This window comes from Strongylocentrotus purpuratus, unplaced genomic scaffold (genome assembly GCF_000002235.5).
Source record: "Strongylocentrotus purpuratus isolate Spur 01 unplaced genomic scaffold, Spur_5.0 spur5_scaffold_21, whole genome shotgun sequence".
NCBI classification, from domain to species: Eukaryota; Metazoa; Echinodermata; class Echinoidea; order Camarodonta; family Strongylocentrotidae; genus Strongylocentrotus; species Strongylocentrotus purpuratus.
Genome location: NW_022145607.1, coordinates 23,056,022 through 23,070,640, shown reverse-complemented (window position 1 = coordinate 23,070,640; position 14,619 = coordinate 23,056,022). Strand labels below are relative to the sequence as shown.

The following is a 14,619-nucleotide window of genomic DNA, read 5'->3' as shown; positions in this document are numbered from 1 at the left end:
TACAATGTGGAAAGCAGGGCACATCGTTTACTTGATCAGCAGAAGCCAAGACCTGCTCCCAAACATCCCAAGACAGTTGATAAAATAGCTCACTCGATCTGTACACAAACATTGAGTAACCTTTTTGTCAGCTCTCAACGTAATAAATAAAGTTAGAAATAAAATAGAATGAATCAAAGCTGACAGCTGAGAGTAATCTTCATTTCATCTTTCGCCTGATATCTTTTGAACGAATCGTAATTGATTATAAAATCAGCTTCCCCATGTTATTAGGCTCATACATGAAAAACAGAGGCCTGGAAAGTATTCGTTAAAAATATGTCTTTTATTTAAAAAGAAGTCTTTCAGGTATAATCAGTAAAACAATGATCAGTTATACAATTACCGTATGGTTTTCTTTTACATTATTGCATATATTGTATTTGACTATTGTTTTATGAAAACTAGATAAAAAGTTTTGAAATATGTGATCATTGTCCTTTTTTTAACATAAGGAATTAAAAGCTGACATAATAATGGTGACTTCTTATATAGCGCACATGTCCGTCACAAAGACATTCTCTCTAGTATGTTTATAATGGATCATGCACAAATTAAATGGACATAACATTGAAAAAAATTATCAATGTTATAAGATACCTCCACATAATTATATTTAGAATACAACAGAATTATTAGCGATTCAAACTCATTATTATGTAAATCTATTACAGTGTAATAATGCAACGTTTTCACAAAGTACGCATATTTCATCATGTTTTTCCTGTGCTACACTCATATTCAATCTCATCCATGAATACCATGCTATATTACACACAAAAGCACATTGCTTTATATTGATGGAAAATAAGTCAGTAATAATAGACCAGTTCACGGTTAGCACATTACTGCAATAACCCCGAATATCCACAGATCTTCAAAACATGAAGAGGTCCCACTTTGTACATTTTGAAATAATCACTCCTACAGCGATGGAGGTGCTATAGCCTTTGTTTCCCCTTTTCAAAGAATACTTCCACCTGTGTATCATGGAGTGCACTGAATGTGCATGAATGAATAATGATTACATAACTTTCATGAGCACGAATCCAGTATTTCGTCTCCGTGTATTTCAAAATTTGTTCTGCAATGACCTTTATTTGCTCATGCTCAGACTGCAACCGTGAACTGGCATATTATCAGAGTATGAAATAAAAATCAAGGGCAATGTGAAATTAATTATATTCTGTGTCTCTGCTCTGCTCCGATTGATGAATTTATCTTTCGACTTTTTCTATCTAATGTCTGTGAGTACTAAGAGATCTTTTTATTTAAAGATAAGCTTGAGTTCTGGTAAAAAGAAAAGAAAATGAATTCTCACAGAATCAAACGAAACTTACACTGAATGTTCAAGAGTACAAATAAATGTCATTTGCCAAACAATTTTGGTAGAAAATGTATACTGGCTGAGTAATGAGCATAGAAAGATAAGAAAATCAAGGTTAGTAGCCCCGACACCATTTTGTGTAGTCCGATATACATCTTTCTATGTACAGTGCTTGTTACTTTACCAAGACTGGGTCAAATTTATTATGATTTTGATGACTCCAGAACCGTGCAGTACACACTAATACTTAAATGCTACATGATCAACTTTTTCTGATCCATTCCACACCATTTCTTTCACAATGATCGCATGACCAGAACTCAACTTTATCTTTAATGTACTCTACCCTGTTATAATAAAATAATAATAAAAAGGTTACTTATAAAGCGCTTATCACCGAATTCTCTAAGCGCTATACACACAAAATAGACTGATATACAATTACATCTTAAATAAAACTAAATAGAGCAAATAAACCTACAAATTATAATACATATGGAATACACATCAAAGTGAACAGAGTTAATTAATCATCGAACGCAATTTTGAATAAATTTGTCTTAAGACTAGTTTTGAATAGGTTAACAGTTTGACAGTTTTAAACGGAAGGAACTATAATCATCTAGATCTATGCGCAAATTTTAGAACAGACAATTTTGTTTGGTTATTTTTGCATAAGTTAAACAAATAAAATTGTATACCTATTTAAAGCCCCACTGTCCTACTTGTAGCTACTTGCTCCCTCTATATAGAAAACTTCCCCAATCGGAGCCTGTTGGTCCCCCATGATCCTCTTTTTCTTATGTTAGTTGAGAGCTGAGTTAAAGAGAAAGCCACCTGTCAGTGACCTCGCTGTGTGGTCTAATCCCTTCTGGCCCAGTAGTATTGACGGTCTTTAAAATACACCCCCGATTCCTTTTTGTTTCAAGGTAGAAGCTCCATTCCAGCTGTAGTTATAACCGGTAAAACGCTTTATGAAATGTGGTCATTATTATTGATAATAATAATCACATACTTCAACGTAGGCCTATTAACAAGGAACATAAGTTATGTTCGTTTAGTATTCCGCATACAAATAATTATAATGACATATTTTATTTACGAATTTATAGTAAATTGACCGCAATTTTATATCAAAATCTTAGTAAACACAACTCTTGTTCAAACTTAGTCTATTTCATTCCATACCGAAATATCATAGACCGGCATATCACTTAATTTAATAGAACTAACTAAGTTCAATCAAAGAACTGAATTATTTTGATAACCGTATTTTGTACGTAACGATGGAATACAGTAGCATGAGAAATTGAGAACAGATACTATGGTATTTTGAAACTGTATTTCTTATAATTTTGTTTTAAATAGTTTCGAGGGTTAAATATTGTCCAATTCACATTTTTAAAGGGGGACTGTCGCTTTTTATGAATATTCATTGTTCATTATTTATTCACTGTTTCTTATTCATCTATTCTTTAATGTTTTAATTTTTAGTTTTCAATGGTATGTCAGATTCTTTAAAAAAACAGTTATTATTGTTATCATTTCCCCCCAAACCTATCTACAAACTAAGGCCGATATCCCTCGACAATTTTGATGGCGTCTTTGATAAGGCATACACTGAGGATTCATTTGAATATTGCTGTCAATGTTATGATTAATGAGAACATATTGTATGACGATTAAGGCCAGGGTTTTTCCTCCCACGTTTAGTCAAACTTCAAGAAAGATGTAGCTTGCCACGTCGGCCCAACAGCCCATTCCGTCCAAAGATCATGACAACAATCAAAACGAAGATCAAAATGGGCGCCACGAAATCTGCGGGAGCTTCGCGGAGTGCAAGCTGACACAATAGACCATTGGTAGAGATCGCCAGGACGACGAACCCGCTGACGACCGGCCAGTCGTTCCGGCCGAATGCGAGGAGGGATCCGAAGGCGATCTCGAGGACAGCGATAAGAGCTCGAAAGCCAGCGCCTGAAAGCTGAATCCCGATGTATCTTAAAGGCGTCACTGTTGCATACTCGTTCATCTTGGACACCTTTAACAACAAACAAGCAAAACAATAAAGAAATTATGGTTTATGAGTAGTTTGTTTAATTTAAAAGAAATTACAAATAGATAGATAGATAGATATTAGATAGAAATGGTTTGTATTAAGAAGATCATCGCAGCCAATGGCTGAATTGCGATCCATTTCACAAGGATAATATACATTAACAATTGCAATTCAAATTGAAATAACACACAATATGACATAAATCGAAAATCAAACATTTAGACATTGCATAAAAATTCTTTGATCACATTCAAATTTTTGTTTAAAAAAAAAAAGGAAAAAAAAGAAAGAGATAGGGAGAGGTGTAGGAGAGGGAGAGTTGGAGTGATGACAAAGAGAGAGAAGGAGAGGAAGAGAGAAAGAAAGAGGGAGAAGGGGGACGACAGAGAGAGAGAGATGGAAAGAGAGAGAGAGAGAGAGAGAGAGTTGAAGAGGGGAAGAGACATACAAAGGGTACCTTGTCCTTATCATTACAGATGAGGGGAGATGGCAAGAAATATTCAGCAGCATTATAAGATAACTTTCACTAGCGGCACCATGTAGGACAAGATTGAAAATTCAAACCTCAGTAACAACAAATTAGACCTTTTATCTGAGCGGGAAGCAATGGGGGGGGGGGTGGCAGCCCCTTTGTGCTCCCTCATGCAACCCCATGGCCATAATGACTTCTTTTATGAATGTAATTATATTCTGTAAAATGTGTTCTACATAATAACAAACTACAATGGTTTGAATATCGAGGTCTTAAGGAAATATAAAGGTAGTCACACGTAGATACCTATATAGTCTATACCAGCTTTGGGAAGTTGCTATTATAGTCGCTTGAAATTAGGGGCACGTTAAATGATGAGAGGAAAGGGGGACACTTATCGAAAGGGTTAAGACACTTATTAGAAAAGAAAAGGAGCACGTGTCAAAATACAAAGGTTAATTATCAGAGGTGAAAATGGGGCACTTCTTACATCTAAAAAAAGAGGGTTGCACCAGGGATGAAAAGGGATTTTATGAGCATGGGAAATGGGCATTTGTCGACGGAAAGTGGCACCCATCAGACTTTGAAAGGGGCAGGTTCCTTATTAGAAAGGGAAAGAGGGCACATATCATTGGGTAATTATCAGAGGTTAAAAGGAGCACTTATCGCATCTGAAAGGGGGCAATGACCTATTGACCTTACATGAAAAGGGGGCACTAATGATAAAGGGAAATGTGCAATTGTTGAAAAAAAGGGCACCGATCAAATTTGAAAAGGGGCATTTATCGGAGGTGAAAGGGGGCTTTTATGAGAAGGGGGAATTGGCTCTTATTAAAAAGAAAAAGAAGCACATGTTAAAATAAACGGGACACTCATAGATGAAAAGGGGTAATTATGAGAAGGGGAAGGGGCACTTATAAGAAGGAAAAAGGGAATCTATTAGGAAGGAAAAGGGGGACGTGTCAAAATAAAAGGGGCATTTATAAGAGATGAAAAGAGCACTTATCAGGAGGGGAAGGGGCACTTGTCAAAGTAAAACGAGTATCTCTCAGAATTAAATAGGGTCATTCACAAGAGATGAAAAAGGAGCACTTATGATAATGAAAAGGAACAATTTTCATAGATGAAGAGGGGCATTTATGAGAAGGGAAAGGGGCTCATTTTTAAATGGAGGCACTTATCATAAGGAAAAGGGGCATTTATTAAAAAATAAAGGGGGCACATGTGATAATATAAGGTGCACTTATCCGAGTTAAAAAGGGGTAGTTATTAAAAGGGGAAGGGACACTTTTACAAAGGAAAAGGGGAACTTGTCAAAACAAAAGGGGAACCTCTCAGACTAATAGGGCAATTATTATAGGTGAAGGGGGTGCTTATCAAAGGTGAAAAGGGGCGCTTCTAATACCTGAAAAGGGGGAACTTACTAGAGATTAATAAAGGCACTTGTGAGAATGAAAAATGGAAACTTATTGCAAAGGAAAATGGGAATTGTCAAAGAAAAATGGGTACGTGTCAAAATAAAAGGGGCACTTGTCAGAGGTGAAAAGGGGAAGGGGCGCTTTTCCTATGTAAAAAGGGGCACTTTATACAAAGTTAAAGGGGCACTTTTTCTATGTAAAAAGGGGCATTTTTGGGGTACTTTAGAAAGTGGGAGGGCATTGTGCCCCCATGCCAGCCCCCCCCCCCCTTTTCCTTGAGCGCCGCCTCTTCTATAGTACTGGAGAATCGTGGGAGTCATGAAGTTAAATACATCAATATAGTTATGTTATCCTTCAGACAGAAGAATAAATATTACGATAAAGATAATAATAACAACCATTATATGTCTATTCCTTTAATAATCCAATACACATCATGCAACTCATGTACGTATAGACTATACTCACAAAAAACGTACGTGTAATGACGTAGTCTAATGTAAACAAGGTCGATCGTACTACATAATGTAGGCAGTGCATATTCTATATAATATAATATAAGGCTAATAGTAATACTACCCGAACCACTGGTATTTTAAAGTTTCTCATTTCTAATCACGAAATAATTACGAAGGCTTTTTTGTCAACTTTTGCGAGTATATTCTTACCATAAACCCATGCGCAGGGTCGATAGGTGCTACTTTCAGTATTCCAACGGTCACGACTAAAACCGCCATACCCAAAGTGAGATAATGCATTCCATTTGCCATTTTTACGACGCTGTGTGAAGATTTCTATCAAGTTCAAGTTTAATTCGAAGCCAATAATTATGGTGATAATATCAGAACGTCATATAGTCGCGTATATATGGAACAAGGCCAATGCAATGACTGATGCCGCTGTTGCAATGTTTGGAGTAGATATATTTGACCCGCTCCGTTATAACAATAACTGATAATTCAAAAATTGTGAATTAATATTTGACAAATTATTGTTTGCAGTATAACTGACAAATAGGGAAAACTAAAAGTGACAACGCCATCTATCGTCTTAACTCTGTACATGTATTGGGTAATCAAGTCGGTCATGCTGCTGCAGTGTCGGTACGTGAAGCCGGAAAAGACTGGTTAAATCATTGCAAAATGGGAGGCGCTTTGAGGAGAATTGCTACAAATTTCAATGTGGAAAGCAGGGCACATCGTTTACTTGATCAGCAGAAGCCAAGACCTGCTCCAAAACATCCCAAGACAGCTGAGAAAATAGCTCAATATCAGCGAGGTATGACTGAGTTATTGAAACTGCCTTGCGGAGCTGAGGCTCTGCTGAGTGCGAACTCTCCCAGAACTCTGGGGTACTTGTCGTTGTGTTGTGGTTATGGTAATTAGTATCCGGCCGGGTGCTGAGCTGACTGACGGGCTGGAATTTGGATGGGATGATTTTTGAGATGTGGCCGTGAATCGTTTTATAATACTCCATTAAAGGCATTATACAACTTCATTAAATTTAGACCCGGATTAATGAACGCTAATGCACTTTCGCATGGAATGAACCACTTTTGGACTGGCCTGGGTGCCTAAAAATTTGGGCGCTTGTTCAGAAACCATGGAAACCTATCCAAAATTTGACCCGTAACTCTGGCGTGAAAATGAAGTAAATATTCAGTAAATATCCAAATAAAGATCATGAGTTAAAAGTTGTTATGTTATTTACCTGTTTCAAGTATTTTTGGAAAAAATTGATATAATAGTATACACTTTTTCACAGGTTTCGCGGCAAACCGCTGCACAATACAAGTGCATACCGATGGTGGGTTGCGGGCGGGCGGGCACACGCCTGTGTGAAGTTATCTACCATAATGAGGATCTGAGACAATACGGTAGATGACTTCACACAGGCGCGCCCCCGCCTGCAACCCACCCCAAAATCCTGCCCGTTGTGATTAGCCCACACTCACGTCTACCGAGCGACACCGGCCCCTAGGTCAGGGGCTAAGGGCAGGCTAATGTACGCTACCGCGGAAGCTAATTTAACTCTTCTTTTCTCAGGTGTATACCGTGGTCGAAATTCCTTTTTTTCTAAGAAAATATTGCAGCTGCCTGAAACTCAGCTTGTTGAATGGCAAGTTGGAAGACATCTCTGGCCAGAACAGAAATTTATATATATAAACTCGGTTTTGATAGAAAGATATGAATGAAATTTAACGGCAAGAACCGACAGTCTAATACAAAATGCAGAGATTCAATATAGCGGTACGGCAAAGCTTGACCGTCCTAGTTACAGTAACCGCGCATTAAGTAATCGCAGAAACTGGCCTATTAATTTGCTTTTGATAGAAGTGGAAATTGATTTATGCATGTGGCTTGATGATGGAGCCAGCCATGTGATTGTGTAGCTTTAAAGGCCCCCACTGCACCTACTATGAACATGACGGACAAAGAAAGCTGACAAAATATACAGTTCCTCATTCTACCCTCAACAATTGCTATGGTAGACAAAGGAACATCCGTTCACTGCTATTATTCAAAAATCTGTAGAACAGGTGTCACATGCATATTCACCTGTTCTACACATTTTTACATAATAGCAGCGAAGGGATGTTTCTTTGTCTACCCTAGCAATTGTTGAGGGTAGAATGAGGAACTGTATATTTTGTCAGCTTTCTTTGTCCGTCATGTTCATAGTGACCGTCCCCCGGCCCCCCACTCAGTGTTATTTAGGGTACGCATATGCTTGTTCCCTCTTTTTGAAAGCACCCCCTATCTGAGGACTGCCAACATTTCCGAACCCCCCTTTCGCGGGCTTTTCGCAGGCTTTTCCTGCCTTGGAGACCCCCCTAAATCATGAAAACTGCTCAATGTACCCCCTAAATTCAGAATAATTTCTCAGGAATCCAAAGAGATGAGAGAAAAAACAAAAAAACACCCCCTTTTTAAAGAAATCTCCGGGTGAAAAGTTAATACACCCCTTTTTTTTTACAATTCTCGGGCCGGACTTTGTCGCACGAAAAGTACCCCTTTACCGGACATTTTCGTAACACGCATGGGGTCTGTCCGTCCCCCCAAAACAGTTTAATAAAAATGCAATGTCACATTATGTTCTGAGCCTATTGAATATTCAGTATTCACACCATAAAATGATCATTAATAGTTAAAAAAGACCTAAAATTGTGTGAATTGAATGTAAAAATTCTTTTTTTTTTGTTCAATCAGAGAATCCCCAGATATTGGAGCAGCAACAGAGGAAGGATGAGAGTCTCCTTGGAATGCTGAAAGACGTCAAGGTTGTGTCGGAAGAGGTCGAAGGGAAGGTCAGTTCACCCCCTCAGCTTTTTATTTTTTAGTGATAATACAGTCAAACCTGCCTATTAAAGAGAAGGTTCATTGATTTAAAAAACTAACTTTATTGCATTATTGCAAAGGTGACACTTTGATTGGCCAAGGTTATCAAAAGCCAATGCTTGGAAACATTCGGTGTAATGATTATTAACATTTACAAAACGATTAGATACAGCCCTGACATAGCACCTGGAAAAGCTCCCTGGTCGCTGCTGAGATATGACGTCACATGTTGAACATGATGTGCGCAAGCAGACGATGTCCCATGACATCTCACACAATTTCAGTGCCTGTCTTTATTTGTCATCTTTTCTTCAGTTATTTCTCTTACTTCAATAACCTCAGGCGAAATGTTTAATCTATTGCCTCACTCTAAACCCTGTGCATGATATTATATTATTTTGATAAAAAATGCAAGGATAAAAAAAAAAAGGAATCCGTCGCTTGTAAACAAAATAAGACGCCATTGTATTTTCAGCTGCATACACCGCGGCATGTTCGGCGTTTCAAGAGGGAACAAATCAGAATGGGGGTCATATCCCTTTTTGAATGGGGTAAAATTCCATCACATTTATATACACTAAATTCATTATAATTTGAGAAATAAAAGCATTGCAATTATGTTCATTCTTTGTGGGATGTCGTCTGCTTGGGCAGGGTTGGTTCATATTGTGACGGCATTAAAACATCGTTATTTTTCCGGCGAATCTCTCGCATATCCTAGATGCTATGGAGGTTGTTTTATTTGTATTTTTATAAATCACCCGATGGCCATCTTTTAGCTTACCAGTTTCTAGTAATACGCTATTTGCCATATTTGTGATTTTCTATGAACCCGGGGTGGTATTCTGAACATTGTTGTAAGTTTTGTGTTATCTTTTGTTGTATCTTCCAGAGATAAGACAGCGCTAATATTGTTGTAAGTTGGTATTCTGAACATTGTTTTATCCCTGTGTTATCTCTTGAAGGACCGCCTCTATCTTATCTTTGACCATTGATGACACGCCCATTTTTATGGACCCTACCAATCAAAATCTATTTTATATAAGCATGATAAGTAGATCAACCAATAGGAATACTTTATGCCATATCTGAAGATGCGCCTAGCGCATACTAATCTTGGGCGTAATTAGTTATTTGAGCACTTATTACGCGCGTCATCATTATGCGCTGTTGAATGTGGATCATGAAGACAAATCACGCTTTCACTATATTGGTTAAGATGAGAGCATTAAAATAGTCCTATCCTAGCATGTAATATCTTAGAAAGTTCTCATCTGTGATGTTTCCGGTCAACACACAATCTTCTTCTAACTCGTCTATTGGCACGAAGTTGGTTCTGGGCAAAAAATATTGCCGCCATTATATCACCACGAAAGATACAACTACCCCCTACCTGTTGTAAATACCATGCAAGATAAGATAAAAGATACAACAACTTTCAGAATACCAATTATCTCGACATATTATCTCCCGTGTGCATATGCAAATGAGAATTAAATGCCACTTTATTAATAATACGCACAATTACAAGCGCACCAAAGTATGAGCGCAGGCGCGGCCAATAAGATGAGAGAAAAGATACAACAAAAGATAACACAAAAGTTACAACAATGTTCAGAATACCAACTTTATCTTATCTTCAAAGATACAACAATATTAGAGATAACACAGGGTTCAGAATACCGCCCCCACACTTTAAGGCCACCCAGGGGAAACAGAAAGTGGCCACTGTTGTTCTTGACAACCAGAAATCTTGCCAAAGATTTTGCCTGATATAGCAACAAGTAATGTATGCAGACTGGATTCCAAGTATTGTAGTTCATTAATAACAGGTTAACGGAACTGCGTCACTAGGTCCGCAGGAAAGAAACATCCATACATTTGAATATGTTTGTAAACCGGTATATTCTTCAGTCCACTTGAAACTGTGTAAAACATGTACCAAAAAGGTATGAACAGATATCGATGTATCCTTTTGATTTCATCTCGCAGATATACCTAATTGCTGCAAAATGGTACCTAGCACTTCTTTAATCTCTCTCTCTCTCTCTTGGGTGTTTTGCCAAAGGCAGGTCCACACAGCGAACTCCTCTTTCACGTCTTCCTTCATCACTCCATTTAGCCATCTTCCTCATTATGACATATGAATGCTCTGTCACCTATTACTGTCTTAATGATGTAGTAGCTAAATCACCCCATTCCTCGAGAATGTTGCAACGAGGCAGGGAAGTTTGTGAACAAACAGATTCAGCTCAATGCTCTACGTAAAGCAACTTGTAGGGGAAACATTATTTGATGCTTGTGTTTCTTGGATAATTTAAAAAACAGGAAGTTATTTTATCATTTCCTTGCTTTGGCTAGTCTGTTAAACAGGTTAGATAAATATCAAAGAAAAAGGATAGAATGAAAGAAAAGGAGTCAACAGTAAAGAATGCCTTAGTTTAGCAAGTCATATTTACAGGTGCTCGCTATACTTCAGATAGGTTCCCATCGTAATGGTTTTGTTTCAATAAAAAGTATTTTTCAAGGAAGCTTTTGTTAAAATACAGATTGTCACTATAAAAGGGATGTTTGACTTTACCTAATAACAAGGGTGCACATCTTTTGTTTATTGTTGCAATTGACACATCATTCTCATGTATTTGTGTTTGTGTTTGTTTTTGTTTTGAAGCGTTTGATGAATGAAGCTGATGCCGCCGAATCCCAAAAGAAAGCTCGCCCTCTTCCGCAGAATCGAAAGGCCAATCCAGGGTCGCCGGCGGTGTTCTTGGAAGCTGATGAAGTCCCAGAAGGGAGGCTATCGGTGGGACAAGCCATGGAACTACTAGCTAAACACAAGAGGAATAAAAATGTGAGAGTTCTTGTCAGTTAAAGCCCCACTGCACTACTTGTAGCTACTTGCGCCCTTTATATAGCAAACAATGCCTAATCGTTGCTTGTTGGTCCCCCATGATCCCCTTTTTCTTATGTTAACTGAGAGCTGATTTGATGAGATAACCACCTGTCAGTGACCTTGCAGGGAGGTCTAATCCACCCTGGCCAAACCACTGCAGACATGCTTAAAATTGAACCCATTGACTACTCAATTGTTTCATTGTATCCCCCGGCATTATGCCGTTGGGGTACTTTGGATTCAGCAGCATTATGCCGCCGCCGTGCATATTTTTGTGTGCGCTCTAACTACCACATTCCTTGACAGATTTCTTTCAAATTTTGTATGGCGGTGTATCTTGGTATAATGTACACACCTTTAACTTTTTGGTGATGCTGTCCCCAGTGTTTCGCTTCTATAGGGTAAAAGACCATATTTTTGTGGATGATTTTTGTGCGCTCTATATGTCACATTTTTCAAGCGATTGCGTTAAAATTTTAAACAAAGGTGTAGATTTTGGTATAATCTACGCACATATAACTTTTGTTGATGCTGCCCCCAGTGTTCCGTCTTCTATAGGGTAAAAGACCACATTTTTGTGGATGTCTAGTGTGTGCCCTGCAGGTTACATTTCATGACAGATTTCTTTCGAATTTTGAATGGAGATGTATCTTGGTACAATCTACACATCTACACTTTTGGGCGATGCTGCCCTCATTGTTCTGTCTTTTATATGGCCAAAGGGCATAATGTCTTTTATGCGCTCTAACTGCCACATTTCTTTTATGCGCTCTAACTGCCACATTTCTTGGTGTGTCTACATCGACACAAATATTGTTTTGGTGATGCTGCTCCTAGTCTTGACAATAGTCCAAGCAACTAGTGGCGATCTCTACGTCTTCCTTTTGTTTCAGGGAGGGGAGAGGGGATCTTTGTCCCTCCTTCGAACTTAAGGATGACACAAAATCGCTGCCCGGGGATACATTCACATTGCGCGGCAATACAGATTGCGATATTTCTAATTCCTATAGGCTTTAAAAAAATCTTGAGCCACCTACTCTTCACCATTGGAAATAACTTAATGGTCATGGGGCCTTTTGCATGAAAATAAATGGAAGTGTACCTATGTGCCAGCCATACTTCTATTGGTTTAACCTTTTTTTTGCACCTGATATAACTAAGTTTTGATATAAAAAGGTAATTTCCAAGGTCTAAAGGAGTATATGACATTAAACAGGGTCAGATCCAGGGTTTTGTAAACGGGGGAAGGGGGGGGGGGGGGGGTGGGCGCAAACAAAAACTTGAGCCACCTACTCTTCACCATTGGAAATAGCTTAATGGCCATGGGGCCTTTTGCATGAAGATAAATGGAAGTGTACCTATGTGATCCGCAGAATTTTGGAGCGAATAGGCACCCCTTCGCCAAATAAATCTGATGACCTTATGTTATTTTGCTCATCAATTTTTTTTTGCCCCCACTCCCCTTCCCCTGTTTACAAAACCCTGGATCTGACCCTGCATAATGTAATAGACTCCTTTAGACCTTGGAAATTACCTTTTTGTATCAAAACCTAGTTATATCAGGTGCAAAAAAAGGTTAAACTAATACAGTCAAATCTGCTTTAGTGACCACCTGTCTACAAAGACCACCTGTCTACAAAGGCCACTTTTTTGTTTCCCTTGGGCGGTCCCTAGACAGATTAGACTGTAGAAATATGGCTGGCAAAATTAATTAATGTTTGATGAATCATTAAATATTTAAAAAAAAGCTATTTGAAAATCTGGTTTCCGTTCGGTAACTTTAGTAATGTTTAATGGATTTTAATGAAATTTGATAAGAAGGTACATGGTATCGAAATACAGCCCAAGTTCGTTTTCAGAATATGTAGGTCAAAGGTTGAAGGTCGTAGCTCATTAGATATGCGAAAAAAGTGGTCTTCATTCAATAACGTAAGTAATGTTGTTGATTCGATCATGACACCTCCACATGTTTCTTTTCCAGGAGTTCAATGCAGAGAGGTTAGCCCAGGACTATAAGATGGACCTGGACGACACCAAGAAGATCCTGGAATACTTCCAGTCCTTTAAGGTGATCCCGGTCATCGACGGCAAGGACATCCCCCGAATCAAAGGCAGCTGATGTTCTTCAAATCACCATAGTAACCAAGCAACTGACATGTTAGGACTTGAAGAGTTGTGGAGAATACTGTCTCTGATGTCATCACTGCCAGCAAAAGAGTGAGAGATGATTGGACACCCCTCTTTGAATCTCATCAGCAGACTGATGGCCAATCTGTGAAAAGCTGGTGGAAGTGCGGGATGGTGCCATTACATACACGAAAAGTTTAAAATATGATCATTAGGAAAGTTGAAAATAATCCATTAATTTGCGTACTCTCAAGGATATTTTCCACAAAATATGACCCCCCTTTTATGCAAAACTGGTACAAAATGGGATCTGCATAATACCACAAGTTTGGCTTGTTGAGTTAACGTGAGCGAAAAGCACCCTATTCTTGCAATAACGAAAACATCGTAAAAATGTTACCCATTTTCTGTGAAATATCTAGCTCTTTCAACATACTCATCCCTTTTTTCAGATATGTAGACATAAAAAAGTTTGCAAACATCCCCCAAATTGCCTTTTTTGCCCAAATAATTTGTTACCATCATACATACATGTACTCAAAGTCAATATGAAGAGTTACTGCTGGGTGGAAGTGATAGGAAAATACACCACAATTAGTCAGTTAATCAGTGTAATGCAAAATATACTGATTTATCTCTTTTCCATTGATATTGCATAGCATAAATTTACAATAATTATTATTTGAGAACAATTATATCATGTGGTGATTGATTGGATTTTTAGATACCATAACAGTTCTGTTTCATCATATTCTGAACATGATTGTAAACATAATTATGAAAAGTATCAGATATGTTTGTACATTGGATATGTGTCACTTTATTTGCTGAAGCATTAAGATGTAGATTCTGGTATGATTGCTTATGTTATAAATGTCATTTTATGAAGATGTGAAGATTTATATTACCTCATGATAATGATGGAATTAAAATGAAAAATATGAAG

The 14,619-nt window shown here is 38.0% G+C and overlaps 2 protein-coding genes across 2 annotated transcripts; one reads left to right on the top strand and one right to left on the bottom strand.

The window, feature by feature from the left end:
* Window positions 1–2,171: 2,171 nt before the first annotated feature.
* Window positions 2,172–6,270, bottom strand: LOC105441052. Its single transcript, XM_011671797.2, has 2 exons — window positions 5,984–6,270; window positions 2,172–3,407 (listed from the first exon to the last, which is right to left on the bottom strand). Exons 1-2 carry the CDS (start codon window positions 6,083–6,085, stop codon window positions 3,087–3,089), a joined length of 423 nt encoding a protein of 140 aa, XP_011670099.2. The 5' UTR covers window positions 6,086–6,270; the 3' UTR covers window positions 2,172–3,086.
* Window positions 6,271–6,386: 116 nt separating this feature from the next.
* LOC590422 (NADH dehydrogenase [ubiquinone] 1 alpha subcomplex assembly factor 4) lies at window positions 6,387–14,619 on the top strand. The gene is made up of 4 exons (XM_790028.5): window positions 6,387–6,593; window positions 8,525–8,622; window positions 11,325–11,504; window positions 13,528–14,619. The coding sequence occupies exons 1-4, from the start codon at window positions 6,458–6,460 to the stop codon at window positions 13,663–13,665; spliced, it is 552 nt and encodes a 183-aa protein (XP_795121.5). The 5' UTR covers window positions 6,387–6,457; the 3' UTR covers window positions 13,666–14,619.